General features: G+C 36.5%; 1 protein-coding gene across 1 annotated transcript in view; it reads left to right on the forward strand.

Moving 5' to 3' along the window:
• Cdkl5 (cyclin dependent kinase like 5) overlaps nucleotides 1–27,874 on the forward strand; it is a 232,111-nt gene that overhangs the window by 89,332 nt on the left and 114,905 nt on the right. The window contains exons 2-3 of the mRNA XM_008835686.3: nucleotides 5,295–5,527; nucleotides 8,645–8,679. Of these exons, the coding sequence (XP_008833908.1) occupies nucleotides 5,464–5,527; nucleotides 8,645–8,679 (99 nt within the window). The 5' untranslated portion in view covers nucleotides 5,295–5,463. The remainder of the gene's footprint in view (nucleotides 1–5,294; nucleotides 5,528–8,644; nucleotides 8,680–27,874) is intronic.

Raw genomic sequence — 27,874 nt, forward strand, 5'->3', positions numbered from 1 at the left:
GATCTTAGCCAGTCTGACTGGGGTAAGATGAAATCTTAAAGTATTTTTTATTTGCATTTCCCTAATTACTAGTGATGTTGAACACCTTTTAAGATGCTTCTTAGCCATCTTTACTTCTTCTTTTGAGAACTCTCTGTTCAGGCCCTTAGCCCATCTTTTTATTGGGTTACTTTTCTTCATACTTTGTTTTTTGAGTTCCTTATATATTCTGGATGTTAAACCTCTGTTTGATGTATCACTGTTGAAGATTTTTCTCCCATTCTGTGGGTTTTAGCTTCACTTCCTTGGTTACTTCTTTTGATGTACACAAGTTTTTAGTTTAATGAGGTCCCATTTATTGATTCTTGACCTTGTTTTCTGGGCAGTTAATGTCCGGTTTAGAAAATCCTTTCCTAAACCCATGTCTTCTAGGTTATTGCCAATGTTTTAACAGTTTCAGAGTTTCAGGCTTCACATTGAGGCCTTTGATCCATTTGGAGTTGACTTTTGTGCAAGGTGAAAGATAGGGGTTTAGTTTCATTCTTCTACAGGTGGAGATCTAGTTTTGCCAGCACCATTTGCTGAACATGCTGTCTTACCTCCAGTGAATGTTCTTGCCTCCATTGTCAAATATCAGGTGGCTGAAATTGAATGTACTCATATTTGGGTCTTCAGTTTTGTTCCATTGATCAATAGATCTATTTTTGTGCCAGTAACATGTTGTTTTTATGACTATAGCTATGTAATACAGTTTAATATCTGGTATTGTAATCCTCCCAGCATTGCTTTTAGTGCTCAGGGTTGATTTGGCTATCCGAGATCTTTTGTGCTTCCATATGAATCTTAGGATTGTTTTTTCCAATTCTGTGAAAAACGTCATGGGGATTTTGATTGGCATTGCATTGAATCTCTGAATGGCTGTTAGTAGGATAGTAATTTTCACAATATTAATTCTTCCAATCCATGAGCATGGGAGGTCCTTCCATCTTCTGATTTCTTCCTCAATCTTGTTCTTTATGGAATTAAAATTTTCTTTGTAGAGGTCTTTAATGTCTTTGATAAAGTTTTTTCCCAGATATTTTATTTTGTTTGCAGCTATTGTGAAGGGGAGTGTTTCCTTGTACTCTTTCTCTGATTGCTTGTTATTGGTATATAGAAAGGCTGCAGACTTTTGTAGGTTAATTTTGTAACCTGCCACTTTACTGAACTTGTTAATAATTTCTAAGAGTTTTCTGGTTGAATTTTTGGCATCTCTTAGCTATAATCTCCTATCATCTGCAAAAAGGGATCATTGGATCTCTTGCCTTCCAATTATTTCTCCTTTAATTTCAAGCTCTTGTCTTCTTGTTCTTGCAAGAGTTTCAAGGACCATGTTAAAGAGAAGTGGAGATAGTGGACACCCATGTGTGGGTGATCAAGTCAGTTTTTCTCCATTTAGAATGATGTTGGCTGTGAGCTTGTTATATATGGCTTTAACTATCTTGAGGTATGTTCCCTCCAGTCCATTCTCTCTAGGACTTTGATCATAAATGTATGTTGAATTTTGTCAAAGGCCTTCTGTGCATTTATTGAGATGACCATGTGGTTCTTGTCTTTGAGCCCATTTATGATTTATGACGTTTACTCATGTATGTTGAACCATCCCTGCATCTCTGGAATAAAACTGACTTGATCATGGTGGATGATCTTTTTGATATGTGTCTGTATGCAGTTTGTAAGTATCTTGTTGAAAATTTTTGCATCTATATTCGTTAAAGATATGGGTCTATAGTTTTCTTTCTTGTTTGTATCTTTACCTGGCTTTGTTATTAGAGTGATGCTGGCTTCATAGAAGGAATTTGGAAGTTCTCCCTCCATTTCTATCTTTTTGAATAACTTAGGTAGTATTGGATGTAGATATTCTTTAAATTTCTGCTAGAATTCTGCTGTAAATCCATCTTGTCCTGGGCCTTTTTTTTTGGGGGGGGAGCTTTTGTATTGTTTCAGTTTCCTTATGTGTTATGGGTCTGTTTAAGCTGTTAATCTCTTCTTGGTTTAGCTTTGGTGGTTCCCTTGCTTTTGGGTACCTGTCCATTTCTTTCAGGTTTTCAAATTTAGTAGCATATTGGTTTTTAAAGTATTCCCTTATAATGTTCTGGATCTCTTTGGTGTTTGTTGTGATGTTTCCCCTTTCATCTCTGATTTTGTTGATTTGGAGGTGCTCTATCTTTCTTTTGGTTAACTGGGATAGCAGTCTGTCAATCTTGTTTATCTTCTCAAAAATTCAGCTCTTCAATTCGTTCTTTGTATTGTTTTCTCTGTTTCTATTTCATTAATTTCTGCTCTGATTTTTGTTATTTCTTCTTATTTGCTGGGTTTGGGTTTCATTTGCTGTTTTTTTTTCCAAGTGTCTTGAGTTGCAATGTTAAGTCATTTATTTGTCATCTTTCTGATTTTTCTAACATAGGCACTTAGAGCTATAAACTTCCCTCTAAGGACTGCTTTCAGTATGTCCCAGAGGTTTTGTTGTGTTGTATTGTCCCTTTTTTGTTTCCAGGAATGCTTTCATTTCTTTCTTAATTTCTCCTTTGACCCATTCATCATTCAGGAGTGTGTTGTTTAATCTCCATGTTTTCATGTGGTTACTGGGGATTCTTCTGGTGTTGATTGTAAGCTTTATTGCATTGTGGTCTGATTGTATGCATGGGATTATTTCAGTGTTTTTGTATTTGTTGAGGCTTGTTTTGTGCCCCAGTACATGGTCGGTTTTGGAGAAGGTTCCATGGGTCGCTGAATAGAAAGTATATTCTTTGGTGCTTGCATGGAATATTCTGTAGATGCCTTTTTAGGTCCATTTGATATATGGTATTGTTTAATTCTGATGTCTCTCTGTTAATTCTCTGTCCTGTTAACTTATCTAATGGTGAATATGGGGTATTGAAGTCCCCTACTATTAATGAGTTGGGATTAATCTGGGTCTTACAGTCCTGTAGAACTGTTTTTATGAAGTTGAGTGTACCAGAATTTGGTGAATATATGTTCATGATTGTATTATCTTCTTGGTTTATTGTTCCTTTGATCAGAATGAAATGACCTTCTTTGTCTCTTCTGACTAGTTTTAGTTTAAAGTCTATTTTTTCAGATACTAGAATTGCAATGCCTTCTTTTTTTGTTAGTACCATTCACTTGGTATATTTTTTTTTTCCGTCCTTTCACCTTATGGTATTGCCTGTCCTTGAAAGTGAGATGAGTTTCTTGTAGACAAGAAAAAGGTAGATTTTGTTTCTTAATCCATTCAACTAGTCTGTATCTTTTGACTGGGGAGTTCAGTCCATAGATATTTAAAGTTATTAGGGAAAGATATGTATTGAATCTTGGCATTTTTATTTCTGTTAACATTCTTGAGATAGCTGTGCATTTCCACAATTATACCTTCATTGAATTTCTTTCCATCACCCCTTTTGTATAGCCGTTCTTTTCTTCAGCTCTTTATATTGTTTCAAGAACTCTCTGAAGGGCTGGTTTTATGGGCATGAATTCTTTCAGCCTCTTTATATCATGGAAGATTTTTCTTTCCCCTTCAACTAATATAGACATTTTGTCTGGGTAAAGTAATCTGGGGTGGCGTCTGTGGTCATTTAGAGCTGGGAATACTTTCGTTCAGGCTCTTCTGGCTTTCATAGTTTGCACTGAAGTCAGCTGTAATCCTGATGGGTTTTCCTTTATATGTTATTTGTTGTTTTTCTTTTGCAGCTTTCAGTATTGTCTCTTTGTTCTGAATGTTTAGTGTTTTTACTTTGATGTGCCATGGAGAGTTTCTTTTCTGGTTCTGTCTGTTTGTTGTTCTATATGCTTCTTGTATTTGTATGGGCATGTCTTTTTTTAATTTTGGGAAATTTTCTTCCACAGTCCTGTTAAAGATATGTTCCATACATCTTGAGATTCTTCTCTTTCCTATATGCCTGTGATTCATTAAGTTTGGTTTTTTTATGGTGTCACACAATTCCTGCATATTCCATTCTTGTGATTTCTTAAATTTTTCATAATCTTTGCTTGAGTGGTCTTGTTTGTCCACTTTATCTTCCAGTCTTGATATTCTGTTTTCCATTTCATTTATCCTATTGGTGAGGCTTTCTCCTGTCCTTTCTAATTGGCTTAGTGTGTGTTTCACTTCCTCCTTCATTTCACGCTGAGTGCTCTTCAGTATTTCTCAATATTTCTAACTCTTTTCTGAAATCATTCAGAAGTTTATCCCTATCTTCCTTCAGTTCTTTCATTTCTTTTTGTGTTCTTTAAATTCACTGAATTCTTCTATCATGTTTATAATTGCTCTTTTGAGTTCCATGTCCTGTGTTATCTCTAGGGACTTCTCGTACTCCTGTAGAGGACCATTGGTACTTGGTGGGGATCTATTATTTTGTTTTTTCATGTTATTTTTCCTTTGTGATTTTGACACGTGAATTTCCTTCGTAGTTTCTGATTCTTGTGTGAGACTCAAGCCTTCCTTTGTTGAGTTTAGATCTGCCTCTTTTTATAAACTTTATATGCCTTTGTGGTTTACTTGTTGGGCATGAAAAGCTGGTTGGTCTAGGCTTCGGGTTCTTTCTTTTGATTTTGTATTGGAGTGGCCTAATTGCTTTTGTCTTCCGGAGTTCCCACAGTGGCCCAAGTGAGATGAGGCTCAGGTGCTCTCAGGCTTTCTCCTAAGGTATGGGTCCCTCCAGGAAAGATGCTGCCCTCAAGAATTTGGGGGCTGGGCTGGCCTGGGAGAAGAATCCAGGATACATGCTGGTCTCTGGAAGCTGGTGCCTGTGCCACCCAGGGAAGTAAAGGGAGATGAGGGTGGGACCAAGCCTAGAGGGTTCCTGGGGGCCCACAGGCAGGAACTGGGTTGGTTCCTATGCAAAAGGATCAGGAAGCAGTGGTGGCTCTGGGCTGAGAGGTTAGCCCCGGTGTCTGGGGTGCCAAGACAAGAAATGGGCCTGTACCCAGCCTAGGAGGAGAGACTTGGAGTGGGGAGCTGGGAGGGTGAAAGAGGCTTGGGGAGTCAAGATGTGCTGGGTGCACTTTGACTTACCCAGGGAAGGTGCTGGTACCAGGACACTGGAGGCTGTGCAGCCCAGGAAGCAAAGGGATATGAGAGCGGGACCTGGTCCAGAGGGCTCCTAGGGACCAGGAAAGGTTGCTGGCACCAGGCCGTCCAGAGGCTGTGCAGCCCAGGGAAGTAAAGGAAGGTCGGATGTTTTTTGTTTTCTGTTTTTATTGTAAAGAAAAGGTAGGATAAATTGAGTATTACAACTTCACACTGATGGCGTTTCATTGTGTTTGTCTTTCAGGGACTCATTCACTACTTCACTGTTAGAACAGATGCGAGAAAGTTCCTGCCACACATTGAGGATTTCTTCCTTTGCACGTATTTTCCCCCTGCTTACTGCATAACTTTCTTGGAATTTCCTTTTTTGGTGCCATGTTCTGTGGCTTACATCAAAAGAGGAGTTTGTCTTCATGAAGATTCCTAACATTGGTAATGTGATGAATAAATTTGAGATCCTTGGGGTTGTAGGTGAAGGTAAGTTGGAATTTCACATCATTTGAAATTTGGAGCAATGTATAATTATATCTACCATCAAAACCTTGACTTACTCAAATCCTCTTACTTTAACATATCAATTCAGATATGCATCTCAGTATACAATGGTAAAAATAAATTCCTCTTCAACTATTTGGGTCCTACTCTCTGATTGAAAATCAATATCATTTTAGAATACTTTAAAGTTTAATAGTTAGCAGTTTTTAAAATACTGTCCTGTAGAGCTGGAGAGATGGCTCAGTGATTAAAAGTACTGGCTGCTCTTGTAGAGGACCAGGGTTTGAGGCCCAACACCCATATAGTGGCTAACAACTCCAGTCCAGGGGATATGACACCTTCTTCTTCACTGTGGGCATTGCCCAACACGGGTGCACTTACATACATGCAGGCAATACACTCATCCACATAAAATAAAAATAAATAAAATATTTTTTAAAAGTATTGTCTTGTAATACCATTCTTTTCACTAGCATGGTTTCCTTGTTGATACTGCTATAGTTTATATCATCTAAGGTTATTTTAAATAACTTAAATTGATTTGTATATGCTAAATGTTACTTACTATATGGTAAAGAAATGTACAAATAATTTCTCTTTCTTTGAGAATTACAAACCATGGTTTATAAGTTTTCAGGCATACAGTTTGGTTATATTTTAACATCTTAAATCAGGATACCTGTCAGTGGATTTAATGCCATTAGCTTTTCTTTCCTTGCAGTGCATAATATAATGCTTTCATAACCAAAGATGATAGTGATTTGATAAAAAGCATAATTCATTTCTTTTGAATTTCATTTCACTCAAATTTCAAAAGTTTTACATGAGCAGCAAAGTTCTTCAAGATTTTAATGTTAGGTTGGCCAGTCCTTTTCAAATAACTTGAAACAGTTAAGTTACAGTCCAGTTATTACATGCTTGTTTCAAGGTCTGAAGTTCAAACCATACAAAACAATGATCTTTCTTCCTCCACTGGTTAACTCTTCAATTTCTTCATTGATATTATATAAATGAAATTTATTTTCAATCTCTTACTACTGTTTTATAAAACCTACCTCTTCAGATTGCTGAGATAGCCTATCAGGTAAAGGTTCTTGCCACCAACCCCAGTGACCTAAATTCTACCCTCGGACCCCCATGGCAGAAAGAGAAACAACTCCATAAAGTCCTCCAACCTCCACACTGGCACTGTGGCATATGTGCATGTCCTCACCACACACACAGTAATAAATAACTGGAAAACCCCCCCGCTTTTCCAAAGTTTATTTTTGAAAGCTATTGCAGTTATAGGTTTATGCAATAAAGGGAGATGATCAGCATGTAGGGTGTAACAAGGTTGGAATGTTCTAAAGCTTGGGTCTGGCTTGGTCTGGATCACAACCACCTCTTTCTAAGTAACTATGGAGATAATCTTCTTAGATATTGACTCAGATTAGCCAAAATTGCAAGACCATTCTATGTAAATTAGAATCTGTTAGTTTATGTTACAATCAGACATTATTGTGTGGTTTTTAGGTAGGAAATGCATCTGTCTAGCATACATTCCTATAGCCTAGATGGTACATTTTCACCTTATAGAAAAGGTGTCATGCATTGGATGTTTCCAGGTGATTGTGGAGTTAAGTTACATGGTTCTTACTGCTGGTTATGACTGTCATCCCTCTGCACCAAAGTGAAGGAACTACTTTTAGGAGTCGTAGACTCTGCTAGAGACATATTTCCCAATTCGGTCTCATTGAAACCCATCTCCTCATAGTTGCGTGTGGGTTTTGCCTATTTGGAGATGAAATGTTCTTAGTATTTCTTCAGAGCTCCGCTATCATGCACACGTGATGTCTTGATTCTTTTTGTTGTTGTTTTTGTTTTGAGACAGTAGCTCCCTATAGTCCCAGCTGGACTGGAATTTGCTATGTAGACCAGGTTGGCCTCAATCTCACAGAGATCCACCTGTGTATGCCCCTGAGTGCTGGGATTACAGGCGTAAGCCACCATGCCAGACTGTCTGGGGTCCTTTTTTTTTTTTTGGTCTTTTTGAGATAGGGTCTCCCTGTAGCCCCAACTGTCCTGGAACTCACTATGTAGACCAGGCTGGCCTTGAACTCACAGAGATCCATCTGCTTCTACCTCCCAAATGCTGGGATTAAAGGCATGTGTCACCACACCCAGCTGCCTGGGGTCTTTTAACTAGATTTTTCACCTTATAACTTTAACCTCAGTTTCCTGAGTACTAACCCAGCAAGCCTTCTTAGTCTACCTCTAAGAAACTAAGATTATCACCACTATAATAGGATAAGTAATGAAAACTACAAGAGTAGATCATGTCAAAATAAATCAGAGATAGTGTGCGTGCTCAGAGCCTATACCATAAAGCTGAACTTCAGTGGTAGAAAGGTAGCAACTCTTGCTAATCATTTAATTGGATTACCAAGACTGGTATTGGGAGGGTGCCAGGGATAGAACCCAGGACCTTATGCATGGGAGGTAAGCACTCTACCATGTGTTACACCCCTACCTCCAACACACACACACACACACACACACACACACACACACGTATATATATTATTATTATATATAGTATGTGTATATACTATTTTTCCAGTTAGAAAAGCTATTCAAGTGTTCTGGAAGAAGATGTCTATGACTACAAGGACAGACAAAATATTTGGGTAGACGCTGTGTTTGCTGCTGTGTGACCCTGGTTGGCCTGGTACATACTCACTATGTAGTCCCCACTAACCTCAAACGTCAGTCTCAAAAGAGTTGGGATTTCAGGCATGCACCACCATAGCTAGCTCACACTGCCTCAGAATCTCATCTTGCTTAAATTAACAAATGTATAAATGTATGTAGTAAAAATTTTCTTTTAAAAGAGAAACATTTCAAAATACTTGTTGGGGGCAATGACTTGTCTATACCCTTAGTTCACAAAAAACAAAGTGAACAATCCATGCTCTTTTTGAATGTGGCTTGTTATGATATCTCTCTAGAATATTGTCATAGATAGCATTATTATAGCAAAATACTCGTAAGCAATATAAATAGAGAACTGTACTTTGTGTACAGACCTATGATTGTTTCCTTCTTTTTTTATTATAGGAGCCTATGGAGTTGTACTTAAATGCAGACACAAGGCAAGTACATGATTTTCTACAAGGAAAAACAAATCTATGTTTAAACTGTTTTGAAACTAATGCAGTGCTTTGTATATATGGTCATATAATTAAAATTGTATCGTTATGGTTATGACTCCTAATGAAAAGAGTTTATATGTGAACTCAGAAATGGCAACTTTGGGGATAAACTTGATCATGGTAAGTAATCATTAGCTTTTTGCAGTCACATGCTTTTTATTTTGGTCACTATGTAGAGGTGAAAAGTTGTGTAATTAGAAGAAAAGGTGACAGGATAAAAAGAAGGAAGCAAGACAGTGGTGGATTAAATTTATATTCAGGTACTGAGGAGCAAGGGGGAATTTTGTTATGTGTTTTTCGTGTAGAACCAGTTGATTACTTCATGTATTTGAGCCCAGATTTTGAAGTTTGGGAGTAGATGTTTAGGTATGTATTGGGATTTGGGATAATAGTGTACTGGCTATAGTTGATCATTCTTACAATCAATCTTTTTATAGGTTTCTTACTATAGTAATCATAAATTATTTAGAAAAGTTATTTGAAATTTCCATAGCTGTTGCCAAGAGGTGAACATGTCTTGCTCAAAGACTATAAATTTAAGATGATGAGTATTTAAATGGAAACAATTTTAGACGTTTGGTTAAATATTTTTCTATTATGATGCATCTAGTCTGAGTATTACTATTTGGCCTCGTGTTATTTTGCATGCATTTTAAACCCAAGTTTTTAAGGGTTTGTGATTTTTATAGCAATAAACAGTTTGAGTCTGAGATGAGTTTAGCAATTTAACTCAAAACATATCAACTTTCAAATCTATCTTCTATCAATAGTATTTATATACCTACAAATAAAGATAGTTCTTATGTTGGCTTTTCTTTTTTATGAATACTTGCTACCTTTTCAATTCAAATGTCCTTGACAGTATGTTTTTTGTTTAGCATCACAGATGTACTTTAATACAATGACTTTTTGTTTCTTGAGTTTGGATGTTTGAATTATTTTTATGTTGACAAGTTATCTGCACATCTTGTCAGTAAATCCTCAAAAATTGTTTGAATGCTACTTTCTCTTGATTAAGGATGATTCAGAATTTAAAATAAATGCAATCAAAATAAATTTAGTACCTTGCACATCTCATTAAGAAATATCACTGCAGTTTGAAATTAAACAAATGGAAAGCTCCCTAATGAAATGTTTTTCTTTTAATGAGTTGCCTTGAGTTACATGTCTAAAGCTTAAAAAAAAGAATTCCTGGGTGGATATTACTTGTGAAAAATAGGTTGTTAGTTTCCAAGTTAAATTTGACGCTTTTGTGAACATAATACCTGTCTTTATGCTATGGCTTTTTTGTATACTACTGCAAATGGGAACTTCAGTTCTTAGTGGTTAGTTTGGTTTCTTAAAAATTATTTATTATTCTCATTTGAGACACACCCTCAGGTATCCCAGGTTGGCCTCAAACTCTTTGTGTAGCCAAGAATGACCTTGAACTTCTGATCATCCTTCCTCTGCCTCCAAAGTGTTGAAATTACAGGTGTGTGCCACCATGCCCAGTTTATGCAGTGTATATCTTATATATATTTCTATACATTTCAAGTAGTTCAGATATTTTCTCCTGATCTTTGTCACTCTTTGACCTGTTCCCCCTTCTCTATCTTTTGATCTTTTGTTTTATTTTGTTTTTGAGAGAGGATTTCATGTACTCAGGCTGGTCTTAAATTCTCTGTGTAGCTGAGAATCACCTCCTCATCCTTCTGTTTCCACCTCCTAAGTGCTAGGATTTACAGGTATGCCACATGGCCCATTTCCTTGTGCTGTTGATTGAACCCGGGTCTTAATCTATGGTAGGCAAGCCCTCTACCAGCTGAGCTATACCCCTGGCCCGCATATATTGCTTTTGTCTTTCCATTTACTTATTTGCTAAGATACTGTTGTTAACATATACTTGGTTTTCATAATATTTAGTACCAGCAAGATAGACCTGAAGGAAAGTGGATTGGGAGTGGTTATCTTCTGCTCTTGGAAAAACAATTCTGAATGTGAATTCTTGATTCCTAGTGGCTATCTGTATTAGTTACTTTTCTATTGCTGTGATAGAAACACTGACAAAAGCAACTTATAGAAGGAAACATTTATTTGAGCTTATGGTTTCAGGGGAATTACAGTCCTTCATGACGGGGAGGCATGGTGGCAGGAGGTGGCTGGAAGAGGAGCAGAAAGCAGAGGGCTCACATCTTCAAGCAGGCACAGGACGCAAGAGAGCAACTCAAGATCTGGCAAAGCTTAAGAACTCTCTAAGCCTGCCCCCAGTGACCTGCTTCCTCCAGGATAGCCACACCTTCCCAGACCTCCCAAAATAGCTCCACCAACTAGGGACTGAATGTCCCAACACTTGGAGCCTATGGGGGACATTCTCAATCAAACTATCACACATTTATGTATAGGGCATTTAGGGTTACAAGGATGAATAAATCATAACCTTCTTACCCTAAATTTGGCTTATGGTCTGTCTGAAAAGATTAAAGAATAGACACTTAATAAAAGAATGTGAGGTTGGGCCTCTTAGCAACATCCTCCATCCTAAGGCCAAAAATGTCAAAAGTATTTGGGAGCTCTTATTTAATCATTAAAAGATTTTAGGGTTACCTCTTCAGAGGGGGGAATGTTAGAGTAGTAAAAAGCCCCATTAAAAAAAGAAGAAACACTACATGAAGTTATCAGAAAAAAAGTGATGAGGAGATATGGGAGGAGTTGGAGGGGAGAGAGTGGGCATGGATTTGATCCAAACACCTTATGTGCATGTATGAAATTCTCAATAAATTATTTTTTAAAAAAGAACATGATGTTACTGAAAATGAAATAAAATATTGCTGGGTGTGATGGTACACTTTTAATCTCAGCACTTGGGAGCTAGAGGCTAGAGGATCAGGAGTTCAAGGCCAACCAGCCTGGGCTTGCATCTAAAATTGCTTTTCTCATTGTTCATTAAATGAGAGTCTCAGACCACCATTAAAAGTATTCTTGCTTTTTCCTTTCATGCATCTAAAAAGATGTCACAGGATGGAAATTTTAAAGCATAAATTAGTACCTAACTCAGAATAATATGAAACTCTTTTTAGCATCTGCAGCTGTTTAGTCATTTGACTTGTTATAGTATATCCTTTTCCCTGCTAAAATCAAACTTTCAGATGTATGTTCCATTATGCAGAAATAGAGAATTTGATGCTTCTTGTAGGATTTATGCTTTAGGATCAAATGAATAGATTACTGTGGATTTGTATTATATGGAAATGTACATATCACCCATTTTGTTGTGTTCATTATACACAAAGTAATTGTGCCAATATAGTTACATATCTTAAACATTTTAGTAAAATACTAAAAATGTATATATTAGGTCTTTATGATAACTTATACATAGGTCTGTTTCTGAAGCATAGGTTGTTGTTGTTATTAAAAAGTTAGATGTGGGTATATGTATTATTAAATAAGTCACTGAGCAAATATAAAGTCACTTTTAATCTATATACTGTTAAGAGCATAGAGGTCAGATTTATAAACATAGTATATCATGTCTTTGTGAACATAGTATGATGGGCTATTTCAGGCCAAAGACTATACTTTTATTTACATATTTTACACTTATTTATTTGTTCGTTTGGGTTGTGTGGTGTGGTGTTTGTGTATGGGTGCCACTTACCATGGTGTGCATGTGGAAGTCAGAATACAGAGTTGGTTTTGTCCTTCCAGTGTATGGATTCTGGGGACTGAATTCAGGTTGACAGACTTGATGACCATGCCTTTACCTGCTGAAATGTCTTGCTAGCCCAAGATTATATTTCTTAACTTACTGAAATAAATGTTGCAGCCAGGCATGGTGGCACACGCCTTTGGGAGGCAGAGGCAAGTGGATCTCTGTGAGTTGAAGGTCAGTCTGGTGTACATAGCAAGTTGCAGGCCAGCTGGAGCTACAGGGAGACCCTGTCTCAAAAAGACCCCTAAGATAAAGAAAGAAAAGAAATGTAGAAATGTTGCCCTTTAAAATATAGCTTGTGCCTTTTTGACAGCTCTGTTATATGTATACATTGACATATATATGAGAAACCTTAGCAATAACTACTAAGCTTCTGTTTATAATGCCTTGTGACTACTCATTTGCAAGATATTCTGTTTTGGACCTTTACCCCACATAGATACATTGGTGATTTTCTTTTCTTTTCTTTTTTTTTTTTTTTTTTTTTTTTTTTTGTGGCCTTTTCCCCCACTTAAATAATTTTGTTTTTTTTTTTTTTTTTTTTTTTTTTTTTTTTTTTTTTTGTATGTACATGATTTTTCTCCCTCTTTTTCTCTGTGCAGGGGATAAAACCTGGGCCTTGTGCATGCTAGGGCAAGCTTTTAGGCCTATGTGAAAGGGTAGCATATTTTACAGGACACTCTTTTTTAAGAGAAGTCCAAAAGGTCATGCTTACAAAGTAAGGTCAATAGAGTGAGGTCAGAATAGGGAGATCCAGGACTGGAGATGAAGCTCAGTGGTGTAGTACTTGTCCAGCATGCACAAGGCCCTGGTTTAACACCACCAGAGGGGGCATGTTAGAAGTTGTACACAGATTGGAGGGTACTGCTCATTGGGGCCTAGGATAGGTTCCATTTGGTTCTTTTCCTGTGGCTGCCTTGACCTATGAGAATTTTCTTTTTGAATTAGTAATGCTCTTGAGAAAGAATGCCATGAACGACTTAGTGTTGTAGGACACCCTGTAAGTGCTGAATAAGAAGTAGTATTGACTTAGATCAGAGAACAAAAAAGACACAATATTAGAGCTGTTATGGAATAACAGAGGCTTGTTCCAAACAAAGGAATCCAAGGTAATCCCAAGAATTTGAATATTGTAAGCTGAAAAAGCATTGGTGTTGTTTATCTTACCACAAAACTTGTACAAAAGATGTATGAAAATGGAAGAAATAATGAGTTTAATTTTAATGATAAAGAGTAAAAATGGCAATAAAATAAGGCCAATAATAATAAACAGCACATATTGAGCATTGTCACATACATAGCATTGGCACTCTATAAATGTTTCAGTCTCCACAGCAGTTCTGTTTTTATTTTACAGATGAGGTATCAATAATAAATGGGCTGTGTAAGAAAGCCAAGATCATGTATCTGAGAAGTGGTAGAACCAAGCTTTGCTCTGCTTCCAGAATTAGCTAATCTGAGAGTAACATGAATGAGAGTTTTGAAATGATAGAAATTTCCACGAGGGAATACCGAGCTGAGTGAAAGGGCTTTTTAAGTTGGTGAGTCTAAAGGAGAGGTAGGTAAACTTCCTAAAAGGAAGAGAGGTCTTGAAAGATGGTATTCATCAGTAGCCTAAAATCCATAGGAGGACCTATGATGATGAGGATTGAGAGATCAGCAAATCCATTTTATTTAATGAGGTCTTTGTTAAATAACTTCTAAGTGAAATGGTTTACTAAATGTCAGAACATAAGATATAAAAAAAAGAGGGTAGATAGAAAATCTGAAATGTGCAATTTTCCTCTTTAAGTGTTGAGAAATTGAGATTGTGAATACTAGGCAGTGTAGACTTGATTAAATATTCACTAGTCACAAATACCTGTTTTTCTGCTGAGAGTCTTGGATGTTTGTTACTTTTAATTGTCAAAATTTACCTTTTGTTATAAGGCTTTATTTATTCATTTATGTATATATGTATGTATGTATGTATGTATGTATGTATGTATGTATTGTTGTTTGAGACTGGGGAGGGGTAACTCACTAAAAAGCCCAGGCTAGCCTTGGTTCTCCTGCCTCAGCTACCTGAGTTCTGGAATTATAGGCTTGAGATAACTTGCCTGACCAAACTTCACTGTTAATAAGAATACAAATTTTTTTGAAATAGTACCTCATACTGTAGCCCACACTATGTAGCTCAGGCTGGCTTCAAAGTTGTAGTAATCCTCTGTTTTATCCTCACAGAGCTGGGCTTCAGGTATGAAGTATTACATGGCAGAAGCACATACAATGATTCCTTTTGCTTTTCAGATTTTGCTTTTTGACCAAAAAAAAAAAAAAAAAAGATTTAGTTCATTAAAAAACAACAACAACAACAACCAGCAAACAATATTGAGATATTTGAGGAAAAGCAAATGACCAATTAGAGGATGTTTATGTGTTTGTTTTTGTTTGTTTGTTTAGAGACTTGGTTTCCTTGTAGACCCAGCTGGCCTGGAACTCACTGTGTAGACCAAGCCGGCCTCAATCTCATAGAGATCTGTCAACCCTAACTTGCTATGTAGACCAGGCTGGACTCAATCTCACAGAGATCTACCTGCCTCTACCTCCTGAGTGCTGAGATTAAAGGCATACGCCATTACACTGGGCTTATAAGCAGCTTATTTATAGTTATTTGGAGAAATATTTACTTTGACAAATGGATGCCATCTAAAACCATGAAGTTATTTTCTACTAAAATGAAACAAATTTTTTAAGTTTCTTATCACATTATATAAAGCAAATTTTTTTCTTCAAGTTTTCAGTTTTAGGTCTCATGTGTGTATTTAAAATTTAAAACAAAGATAAAAAATAAGACAACAATCAGAACATACGAGTTTTGTTATATTATTTTCTTTCTCATTGCTTTTCTCTTTCTTTAAATGAAAACAGAGTTCTTGCTTCTTGTGTGTAAAATTTGTGTCAGTTAAAATTATAGAGGAGCTTAGGCTTTTTAATAAAGATTGTACGAAGGTAGAAGTAATTTGGTGTCCTTTCATCTTAATCAATTTTTAAGAATTTATTCTCTTTTAAATGACATTAATTTACTTTAGGTTATGGAGTTTAATGAGATGGCATTGTGAAACTGGACTTCAGGTCTAGAGCAAAGATAATAGGAATCATTAATAAGGAAGAAAAGATTTTCTGTCTCCCCACACAGAAGCATTCATGTGAAACCATTAGTTCATATGGTTTCTGCTCTTGACCTGGCTTTTTTGTTGCTGATCAAATTAATTGTCTGAAATACTGTAAAAAAAAAAAAAAAAAAAAAAACCTCATTAAAATCATACTTCTTTGTATTATGTTTTATATTTCAGTTTCTGCTAGTATTTGTTTGTTTGTTTTTGAGACAATGTATTACATTGCCTGTCCTGGAACTCTTTATGTAGCCCAGGCTGGCCTTGAACTTGTCATTCTTTTTACCCCAGCCTCTAATATGTTAGGTTTCCAAGCATGAGCTACCACTCCCATCTACTAGTCTTTTTGATTTGGAAAAAACTACCCTTATTTCTGTTGTCTGTCAATAAAAGGAATAAACAATTGTCTGTCATTTTTCAGGCAAATCTGACTTCTTTAGGGAAGTAGAAGAATTCCTTGTATGCTTCCTGGTTATCTTAATCTTCATCATCCTCATCTAGATTTTTTTGTTTCGGTTTGGTTTGGTTTGGGTTTTAGTCATTAGAAGTAGCCAGTTCTAGCTCTGCCTACACTGAAGACTTTATGTCATTTATCCTTTCTGACTTGGTTTCTAAATCATCACTTCCACCCACTGTACAGTATGTGTTGTCCGGGCTGCCTTTCCAGGTTATCACATTCAAATTGTTGGAGTCATCTTGGATCCCTCCTTAGGGATCAAGTTTTATTTTTCTGTAACACCTCCCTTCTGTTTGCTGCTTTTTTCAGTTCTCTTATTTAAATCAATGTTATTACTTATTGAACATTTATAGGCTGAATTTTAAATCTCTTATGCAAATCATAGCATAATTAGTTAAAAAACAAGAACATTCTTTTCACAACTTTTTTCAGATTAAAATTTTAATTTTATGTGCATGAGTGTTTTGCTTGCCTATAGATAAGTGCACCACATGAGTTAGTTCAGTACCTGTGGAGGCCAGAAAAGGGGGTCATATTCCATGGAACTGGAGTTATGGGTGGTTGTTGAGTTATGAGCCTCCATATAGGTGCTGGAACCTAACCAGGGTCCCCTGAAAGAGCAGCAAGTGCTGTGAACCACTGAGCCATCTCTCCAGTATCCCCCAACACCTTCTAAGATGAGTGACTTTATATCTCTGACAAATGTCCGTGATTAAGTAATTTATGAAATCTCCTTAGCTAATTTTCTTCAAAACTTCAGTAATAAAAATAAGTATAGATAATTTTTCTACACAGGTTTGAAATGTATTTTCACTGATAATGTAAGAAAAAGAACTAATTAACAAATTCCCATTTAGTGGCTACTCTTAAATAATAAGTATACTTTATCAGTGGTTGAAACCAATGACTAAAATTAGTGTATGGTGATCCATTCCTACAAAATTTCTAGTTCTGAAATGTATATAATTAGTATCTGTCATTCATATTCTCCAGTGCTTTTGAGCTTTAGTATTTCCTAATTTAAAATTTTCTTTCTTATGTTAAAGCATTTTCATTTAGGAAAAAAAAATCATTCTGTATGTGTCTCTGTCTAAAGATCAGAGGACAACTTTCTGGAGTCAGTTTTCTCCTTCCACCTTTGTGTAGGTTTTGAGAATTGAACTCAAGTTGCCAGGTTTGCTTGGTGAGTGCCTTTATTTGCTGAGCCATTTCACTGACCCAATTTTTTTTAAATCTACTTTTTGTACTTCAAGTACTATGTTCTAGGCATGATATTAAAAGGCAAAATTTAACAAATACCTGCTTAAGAAAAAAATATATTGAGTGCTGACAGATATTAGGCACTTAACTTGGTACTTGCTCTTCTGAATTCAATGTGAAGTAATTCTTTTGAGGAATCTAGTCTAGCATCGATAAACTGACAAATATGTGGTCATCTTTTTCTGTTTTCCGGAAGCTTAAAATATACTCTGGGGAAGATAAATCTGAAAGCACCTTAAAGAAAATGGTAGTTGAAAGGATTGTGTGAAACCTTTTTTCCTCTTATGTGCTCCACTGAAGCCTGCTTAGGAAAAACTCACGTCAGTAATAAAAGCTTGGGAAGTAAGAATATTTCCCAAAACTCCTTAAGGCAGCTGCCAAAAAGATGAGAATAGAATTGGGAAGCATCACCATTATCTGATGACATCCTGAGTGAGAACAGAGTCCTAAGAACCTTTGTTTACAAACTCCCAGGGCCTAGAATCCTTGCAGTAATGATGGGTAGAACAGGCCCTGGTCGTTTCCTCTAAGTTTAAGACAACCATATTAGGATGGGTACGAGAAACTACCCTGATAGTGTAGAGCTGGGGTTTACAAATTACTGTCTATTGACTACATCAGTCCTACGATCTATTTTTTAAATACAGATTTGTTGGAACAGAGTTCATGAATACATTTTCTACAAGTAGTTTTGTGATAAAGTAAGAGCTGAGTAATTACAAAATATGATACCTAGAGCCTAAAAGATTTATTGTCCTGGTTACTTTCTCTTGCTTAATAAAACACTTTGGACAAAAACAATTTGGGGAGGAAAGGGTTTATTTGGCTTCTAACACACTGTGGAGTATCAAGGAAAGTCAGGGTAGGAACCTGGAGGGAGGACAGATCACGGAGGAACACTACTTACCGGCCTGCTCCTCCTGGCTTGCTCAGCTACTTTTCTTATACAACCCAGGGCTACCTGCCAAGGAATGGCACTGCTCTCTGTGGGCTGGGCCCTCCTACATCAACCAGCAATCCAGAAAATGCCAAAAGACAGGCCCATAGGCCAGTCTGATGGAGGCCATTCCTCCTCAGTTGAGGTTTCTTCTTCTCAGGTGTGTCAAGTATACAATTGAAGCTAACCAGTACACCTATTATCTCACTTTTACAGAGAAATTTGCTAACCTCGGTTGTTAATCAAACCCTAACTAGGAAGTTATGGTTGGAATAGCGCAGTAGTCTCAGTAAACTAACAATCTCAATTTGTTTCTTGGAACCTAAGGAATTAGAGTTAATAAGGAAAGAAATTTCCACTGAAAATTACTTTTCCTTTATTTGGACTTGGGTAAATTCTTTAAATGCTTGCATGAAAAGTTTTGTATGAGTTACTTCTTTCAGATGTTAACTGTCAGAGAAGTAAAATTTTCTGAGCACTGGACATATAGAGAAATGTACAGTCTATTCATGCTTTTTCCCGTCACTGCCTGAATCGTTGTCTTTCTGTCCAAAGATGAAGACAAAGACCAAAGAAATCTTCCTGAAAACTGTAGAAACAATGTTTAGTTTCAGAGGAGGACATTCTCACAATATGAATAATAAAATTGTTTGGAGCAAAACAATTAAAGATGTCTTCCTAATATGATTCAAGTAGGCCTAAATATATTATAAAGAAATTACAATAGCTTCTGTCTAAAGTCTCTCGTCCATGTATTAGGTTAGCTGCTTTACTTCATAACTGTAAGTTTTATGTGGGATGCTTAAATAGGTTAACTTCCTAAAGACCATTCAAGTTAATAATTGGTAAGGTTAGGAATTAAGCTACATTTTAGGCCTCCCTCCCTCATTAATGTAAAATACATATTACATAATCAACCATTTCAAATGCACAGTTCAGTGACATTTAGTATATGCACAGTGTTGTGCAACCTCCCCCTTTTGGAACTCTTTGGTTTCCAAAGTACTTTTGTCACCCCAAAATAAAACTCCATATGAAGTGCACACTCCCCCTTTTTACCACTCCCTCCTCCTGGTACCTGGATTTGCTTTCTGTATCTATGGGTTTAGGTATTCTGAATGTGTGCTATGTGTGAAATCATATGACATGTGACCTTTGGGAGTTTTACTTCCTTGGTGTAATGTTTTTGAGGTTCATCCACATTTTCGCATGTATCAGTATACCATTCATTATTGTATTTGAAATACATTCTCTTACATTACTTGGGTATATCATGTTTTATGTATTCATTCTTGGAGGATGAACCTGTGGTTGTTTCTACCTATTAACTATTGTGAATAGTGCTGCTATAAATATTCATATACAAGTGTTTGAGTCTCTGTTTTCAGTTCTATAAAGTGTATGCCTAGGAATGGAAAAGCTGTCATATGTGAATTCTATGTTTAACTTTTTTGAGGAACTTCCCAAATGGTTTCCATAGCAACATTTATATTCCCTTCATTAATGTATGCAGATTTCAGTTTTTCCACACCCTCACTTTATTTCCTTAAAAAAAAATTGTAGCAATCCTTGTGGATGGAAAGTGGTATTTCATTGTTGTTTTGATTTGCATTTCAGTAATGAATGGTGATGTTGAACATCTTTTCATGAACTCACTGGGTATTTGTATATCTTTGAATAGAAAGATTTACTTATATTTATTTGTATGTCTGTATGAGTATATATGCATGTTTTATGTGCCTGTGTGTGCTCAGAGACCTGAAGAAAGCATCAGGTGTCCTGGTTCACTCTCTGCCTATTCCTTTGAGGCAGGGTTTCTCTCTAAACCTGGGATTTGTGTCTTGGCTAGACTGGAAGCCAGCAAACGCCAGGGATCCTCCTGTTTTTTCCCCCTCAGAGCTGGGGTTACAGGCTTTCGCAGGATCACCTGCTTTATTTGCTTGTCAAGATCCAAACTCTGGTCTTTAGATTGCAATGCAAGTGCTCTTAATTACTAAACCATCTATACACTTGCTTGTATATTTTACTTAGAGAATTGTCTGTTCAACTCTTTTGCTCATTTTTAAATTCAACTGTCTTTTGTTGAGTTTGAATTCAAGTTTCCAATCAGGTATGTGGTTTGAAAGTATTTTCTTTTTCTGTAGGTGACCTTTTCACATTCTTTTTTTTTTTTGTCTTTTTTAAGCAAGGTCTCCCTGTAGCCCCAGCTGTCCTGGAACTCACTATGTAGACCAGGCTGGCCTTGAACTCACAGAGATCTGCCTGCCTCTGTCTCCCAAGTGCTGGGACTACAGGATATGCCATCATGCCCGGCTTTCACATTCTTGTTAATGTCTTTGAATACACAACTGTTTAATTTTGATGAAGTCCAAATTATTTTTCTTTTGTTGCTTGTGTTTTTGAAAACATTGTGAAATCTAAGGCTATGAAAGTTTATGTTTCTCTCTGTCTCTGTCTCTGTCTCTCTCTCTCTCTATATATATTTAATAGTATAATTTTAGCTTTAATTTTTGTTTATTTTTATTTTATTTGTATGAGTATCTTTTGCCTGCATATATGTAAGTTCACAATGTGTGTGCAGTGCCCACAAAAGCCAGAAGAGGATGTTGGATCTCCTGGAACTAGAACCACAGATGGTTGTTAGCTGCCATGTAGGTTCTGGGAACTGAACCCAAGTCTTCTCCAAGAGCAGCCAGTGCTCTTAACCACTGAGCCATCTCACCAGCCTAAATTTTAGCCTTTATATTTATTGGATCATTGATCTATTTGGAGTTAATATTTGCATGACTTTTCTATTGTGTGATATAGAGGTCCAGTGTTATTTTCATTCTTTGTGTGTGTGCGTGTGTGGGGTGTGTGTGTGTGTGTGTGTGTGTGTGTAGTGTGTGTGTTGGTGTGTGCACATTGCTTATGGAAATCAGAGGTCAATGTTGGTGCCTTCCTCTATTATTACCCACCTTATTTTTTGAGGCAGAGTCTGTTACTGCACTTGACACTCATCTGTTGTCTGGCTAGCAAGCTCCAGAGATCCCCAACCCCCATTCTTGTGTATAGGTGTGCTAGGATTATAGGTGTATGCAGTCATGTCTGGCTTTTTATGTAGGTGCTGGAGATCTGAACTCAGGTCCTTATGCTTGTGCTGCAGACATTTGCTGGCTGAGGCAAATTCCCAGTTGTTACTTTTGGGATTTTTTTGAGACTAGGTCTCAAGTAGTCCAGAGTTGGCCTCAAATTCAACATGTAGCCAAAGATGACCTTAAACTCCTGATCCTCCTGCTTCCACATCCCAAGTGTTGTGATTATGGTAATGAGCCACCACATCTGACTCTTATTTTTGTTCTTTTATATGTGAGTAAACAATTGTCCTGGCACCTTTTGCTGACTAGGCAATTCTTTCTACTATTTACTTATATTGGTACCTTTATTGAAAATCACTTTGCCATAGGTGTGTGAGTTTATTTCTGAATCCTTAATTTTTATCCATTGGGCCTTGTACCTATCTTCATGTCAATACCAAAATGCCTTTATTATAATAACTATGTAATAAGTTTTGAAATCAGGCCATATGAGTCCTCCAACTTTGTTCTTTTTCAATGCTGTTTCAGATATTGAGGCCTCTTGTGTTTTAAGATCAGCTTTTCCATTCCTGGAGTGAGGGTGAAGCCATTGGAATTGTGATAGGAATTGCATAGATAGAGTGTTGCTTGCTTTGTATAATGGTATTTTAACTATACATTCTACTAATCCTTGAATTAGTTGAATTTGAACACAGGGCTTTCAATTCAGTTAGATCTTCTTTAACTTCTCTTTAGCATTTTTAGCTTTGTAGTTTCCATCATGCTATTGTTTCATTCCCTCTGGTCAAATTTATTCATGGGTATTTTATTTATTTGCATGCTTTTATAAGTGAAATTGCTCTCTTAATTTCCTTTTTGGATTGTTTGTTGGTAGTATATAGCAATACTCCTGTTTTCAATTGTGATGAAAGATTTACAACATAAAATTTCTTGTTTTAACTTTGAGTGTACAGTTTAATTGCATTAATTGCATTTACAGTGATAGGTAAACACTGTCACTATTTTCAACAAAGTTCATTACCTTAAATAGAAACTCTGTACTAATTAAGCAATAACAAATTTCTGCTACGCTACCCCAGAATTTAGTAACTTGAATTTACTTTCTGTTTCTGTAATTTTTCATGTATTTGGCTTCCTCCACTTACCATGTTTTCATCCATGTTGTTAAACATACAAGAACTTCATTTCTGTAGCATTCCAATGTATATATGTATCACATATCCATCACATTTTGCTTGTTCATTCATCTACTGGTGGACACTTAGTTTCCATTTTTGGCTAATAAGAAATCTGCTGTGAATTTTCTTACACAAGAATGTTGTGTACGTTTTCTCAGTACTTTGGGTATATATATACCTAGGAGTACAATTCCTGGGCCATATAACTACATGTTTAGCACTTTGAGGCTTACTGGCTTTTGTGTTTTGACCTTGTTTTCTGCAATTTTGTTCACTTTATTTGCTCTGATAATTTTGTTAAGTTTTGTTTTTGTGGGTTCTTTAAGATTTTCTATATGAAAGATGTCATTTCTGAAAGGATAATATTACTTACTCATTTCCAAGTTGGACACCCTTTATTTCTTTGTCTTGCCTAGTTTCTCTAGGTAAAACTTCAAGTATAATGTTGAAGTGACTGAAGTAATGGTCTTGTCTTCTTCTTGACCTTCAGTAGAAAGCTTTCAGTTATCATTACCATTTCAGTGCATGATGTTAGCTTTGAGTGTTCAAAAATACTCTTAAGCAGGTGTGGTGGTGCATGCTGTGGTCCAATATAATCAAGGCCCAACTACTTTGGAGGTGGAGGTTGGAGGATCTTTTAAGTCTGAATAACATAACAATATCCTTTTTTAAGCCTTTTTATTAGACTGAGGAAGCTGCCATCAGTTTCTGTTCTCTCCATCTACTATAGATATGGTGGTTGGGGAAGGTAAGCGGACAGTTTAAAAAAAAGAAGAAAAGAAACCCCTCAGGGCTTTCTTATCAAAACCAGCTCTTCCTGTTTTGAATGGTTGCATAGTTTTAGGAAAGTTGGGTTCTTATACTTATACTTTTGGTAGCATAGTTGTTATTTCAGTGGAGGTACTGAGCCTAGAATTTTTAGGGGGTAACACACTTATTTTGGTTTTTGAGACAGCGTCTCCCGATAGCCACAGCTGGCCTGGAACTCACTATGTAGACCAGATTGGCCTTAATCTCACAGAGATCCACCTGCCTCTGCCTCCTTAATGCTGAGATTAAAGGCTTGCACCACCATGCCCTGCTATAACATGCTCTTTATATGTGTTTTCCACATATTCCTATTCTATGACTCATTTTTTCATTCTTGTGTATTTGGAAGAGGAAAGGATTTTTTTTTATTTTAATGAAGTCTAATTTAGCTTTTTTTATTCTTTCATGATTAATCCTTTTGGTATTGTATCTGAAAACTGACTGCCAAACTCAAGGTCACCTAGATATTTAGGTTATGTTCTGAAAGTTTATTAGTCACTTTTCTGGTTGCTGTAACAAGTACCTGACACAAACAACCTAAGGAAGGATTTATTTTGGCTCATAACTGAGAATACAGCTCATCATGTCAGGGAAGACACGATGACAAGAGCTTGAGGCAGCTGATCATCTTGCATCTGTAGTCAGGAAGCATAAAGAAGATGAATGCTGGTGCTCAGCTTACTTTCTCCAGGACCCTAGCCCATGGAATGGTACTACCCACATATAGGGTGGATCTTTCCTCACTTAATAGAGCCTAGAAAATCCCTAGAAAATCCCCCAGAGATGTGCCCAGAGATTTGTATCCATGATGATTCTAGATCCTGTCAAATCGACAGACAGTTTTAACCATCACATGAATATTTATAATTTTGCCTTTTACATTTAGTTTTCTGATGTACTTTGAATTGTTGTGGAGGTTGTAAGATCCCTATCTAGACTCTTTCTTTTACATATGCCCTACTAACACCATTTGTTGAAGAAAACCTATTTTCTTTCCATTGGATTGAGTCTGCATCTTTGTCAGAGATCAGTTGCCTGTTTTGCTGGTGAATATGTTTTGGACTTTTTTCTGTTCCATTGATCTGTATGTCCATTTTTCACCAAAACCATGCTGTTTTGATTGCTGTAATATATATTTTTTTAAAGACAGGGTCTCCCTGTAGCCCCAGCTGGCCTGGAACTCACTATGTAGACCAGGCTGACCTTGAACTCACAGAGATCTGCCTGCCTCTGTCTCTGCCTCCCAAGGGCTAGGATTAAAGGCTTGTGAAACCATGCCCAGCAGATTGCTGTAACTTTATAATAAGACTTAAAGTCAGTCCTCTGGCTTTGTTTTTTTAGTATGAGGTTAGATATTCTGGATTTCCAGATTTTCCATGTAAGTTTCCTTTTTCTTTTGAGATAGGATCTCACTATGTAGTCCTGGCTGGCCTGGAACTTGCTATGTGGACCAGGGTGACCTGGAACTCACAGAAATCTGCCTGCCTCTGCTTCTTGAGTGCTGGGAATTAGAGCATCATCATGCCTGGCCCACCATATAATTTTAAAAATCAGTTTGTTAGTGTCTACAAAATAGCTTCTTAAGCTTCTGATTAGGATTTTATTGACTCTTTAGATAAAATTAGGAAGAATTGACATCTTAAACATATTAAATCTCCCAATCTATAAGTAGACTGTACATTTATTTTGATCTTGAATATTTTATAACAGCATTATGTAGTTTTTCACATACAGATCCTAAAAACATAATTCTTGCATATTCTTTTCTGCTTTAAATTTTTTCTTTTCTGTACATTTTAGTTTTCTTAGGTTTACTGATTCTCTCCTTGGCCATGTCCAATTTACTGAGTCCATTAAAGGCATTCTTCATTTTTATTATAGTGGTTTTAACGTCTGGCATTTTCTTTTAATTCTTCCTTACAGCTGCATATACTTACATTTGAGGTCTTAATATATTAATCATAGTTTTTGTTTGAAGCAGTATATGTATGCACCCTAGGCTGCCCTTAAACTTGCAACCCTCCTGCCTCAGCCTTCTGAGTACTAGGATTATAGGCATACCTCACTGGTTTATTCATAGTTATTTTAAATTCTCTGTGTGATAATTCTCAAATATGTGCCTTATCTACATTTGATTCAGGTATGTCTTTTGTCTTTTCAGATCATTTTTCTTGCCCTTGCATGCCTTGTATTTTTCATGTATATAAATAAGCTAGATATGATTTATTAGGTGATAGGAAGTGAAATAAATAGGTCTTGATACTAAGCTTTTATGTTATGCTATCCAGGAACTCAGCCATTACATTTTTTTTTTACATTTATACATTTATTTTGTGTATGTGTATGTATATGGGTGTACATGTGGAGGTCAGAGGACAACTTGCAGGGGATGGCTCTCTCCTTTTACCATGTGGGTTCTGGGCTTCAAACTCAAGGTTGTCAGACTTGGTGGCAAGTGTCCTTAACCACTGAGCAATCTTTCTAGACTATTTTTCACGTTAGAGGTGTAGTTGCTATTCCCTTCAGCTTTGTCTACTGCCTTTGTATTGTTTTTCCTACTCTGTTGTCTTTGCCTTTCTGTAAATTTCCTTTTAAATAGGGACTGTGTCTTGTGCCGCTTTCATTGGTGATCTTCGTGTTACTGTACTGAAACCCTCTTAAAATGGTAGAAAAGAATGAGGAAGGGAACGTGTTCTGTAATGTCAGTCTTGAGTTAGACACAAGTCCTTGAGCACAAGTCCTTGGCTGCATCCTTCAGAAGTATTGCGGGGGAGGGAGGGCTTCTTTTTTCTTTACCGTTTGTTAGGTGAAAGAATGCTTGAAGGACTGGAGCTGATGAGTGCCCACTCTTCAGGACATACCAGTTTCTGATACATTTTGTTTTAGAGAATTGGCTTTTGTTGTTGAAAAGCATTCAGAATTTAATTGAATTGGGCTTGATGGTACATGGAGACTTGTATTCCTAACTATTTGGGAGGTTGAGGCAGGAGGTCACAAGTACAAGGTTGTCCATGGTTACAGAGCGAACTTATTTGAAAACGGTTACTTTTCCCCTGAGTGAGTTTCAAAAATGGTTACCTTCCCTTATCCCAAAGAAGAAATTTTCATTGGCTCTTCACTCCTGGGAAAATTTCAGAGCGGCTACTTCTCTACAAAGGGGAGGATATTTCAGAGTCAGAACCTGTTGAAGTTCTTGGAGGCAAAACTGCAAGAGTGGCAAGGTCTCTTCTATCAGTTCCCTGCGGAGTTCTCACTGGCAACCTTGTCTTGCTTAGCCTTTGTCATAATAATTAAGTTTCTTTATTAGTGTATTATTCTTCCTCAGGTAAGTGTCTTAGATATAATTCCGTGTGTTTGCTCATCTTGAGATAGTATGGTCTCCTTCATCCTATGTCCTCAGTTCTCTGGTAGGTCTTAGAAAGTTTGCTGATTTTCAGTTTGTTAGGGTTGTTATTCCTGTAATGACAGGAATGATAATATCCAAGCACTGCATGTGTTAGAGCTGAAACTGGAAGTCCTACGTTTATATTTTAAAATTAGAAATATCTTGTCCAGTTTAAAAATAATGTTCTGCAAGAAGGTTTAAACTTTCCTGTGAAGCATTTGCTTAGCTGAGATGACTCATCCTCAGTTATTTTCATCCTTTTGAATCTTAGCTCTCTATTTTCATGTTTAGTGAAAACTTTTTCAGAGAAAAATATTTGAAAAGCTTAAGAACTTCATGTAGTTCTTGAAAATTGCTACTAACTGTGCACTAGATTGACTAGAAATATTGTGCCGATTGATCCCACCAACATTGGTTTTTGATTCATCAGCTACTTTTATAAACTATGCCAAAGTAGTTCTTGGACTTGGGCTCTTTTTTTTCTTTGGTATTTTACCCCATCTGCTTTTGAAGACAGTCAATTTCTGAGGCACTTTGAACTCTGGAGACTAAGCACTGTTTAAATGTGAAAAAATGAATGGGAACAAATGTGTAACTCTTTCACTGCCAATGACTTCTTTTCAATTATTTTGAAGATGTATTAATTATAAACTGTAGATCCTGGTGACTTTAGTTTAATAAGATTACTTTCAAAATCTGTAAAAGAAGCTAGTTTATCTAAAATGTGTTATTTATCCAGCTGAGAAAGTACTGTATGTACTTTGAAGCCTTATGATTTGATAAATTGCTAAAAATTTGCATTTTGGGAAGCTTCTGTTCTTATCCTTTGATAACAGTCGCAACCAACACGAAGTGATTGAAACAATGTAAATGTCATTAATCTTGCCCTTTTTCTTTCTTTCTTATTTATTTATTTTTATTTAATAACCACATGATTAGAAGAAGCATTTCATTAAAGCTTTAACATATTCAGTAACAATTTCCAGAGCAAGGATACATCTCTTTCAAAAGTGGCTGTAAATTTTTAGGTTCACAGTTGAATTAATACAGTTATATAATATTGAGCTCAGTATAAACCCTGTAAGATATAAAATTGAATGAGTTTTTGGTGGCGCATGCCTCTAATCCCAACACTTGGGAGGCAGAGGCAGGCGGATCTCTTTGAGTTCAAGGCCAGCCTGG

The sequence above is a fragment of the Nannospalax galili genome, unplaced genomic scaffold (assembly GCF_000622305.1).
Source record: "Nannospalax galili isolate Female #2095 unplaced genomic scaffold, S.galili_v1.0 scaffold217, whole genome shotgun sequence".
Classification (NCBI taxonomy): domain Eukaryota; kingdom Metazoa; phylum Chordata; class Mammalia; order Rodentia; family Spalacidae; genus Nannospalax; species Nannospalax galili.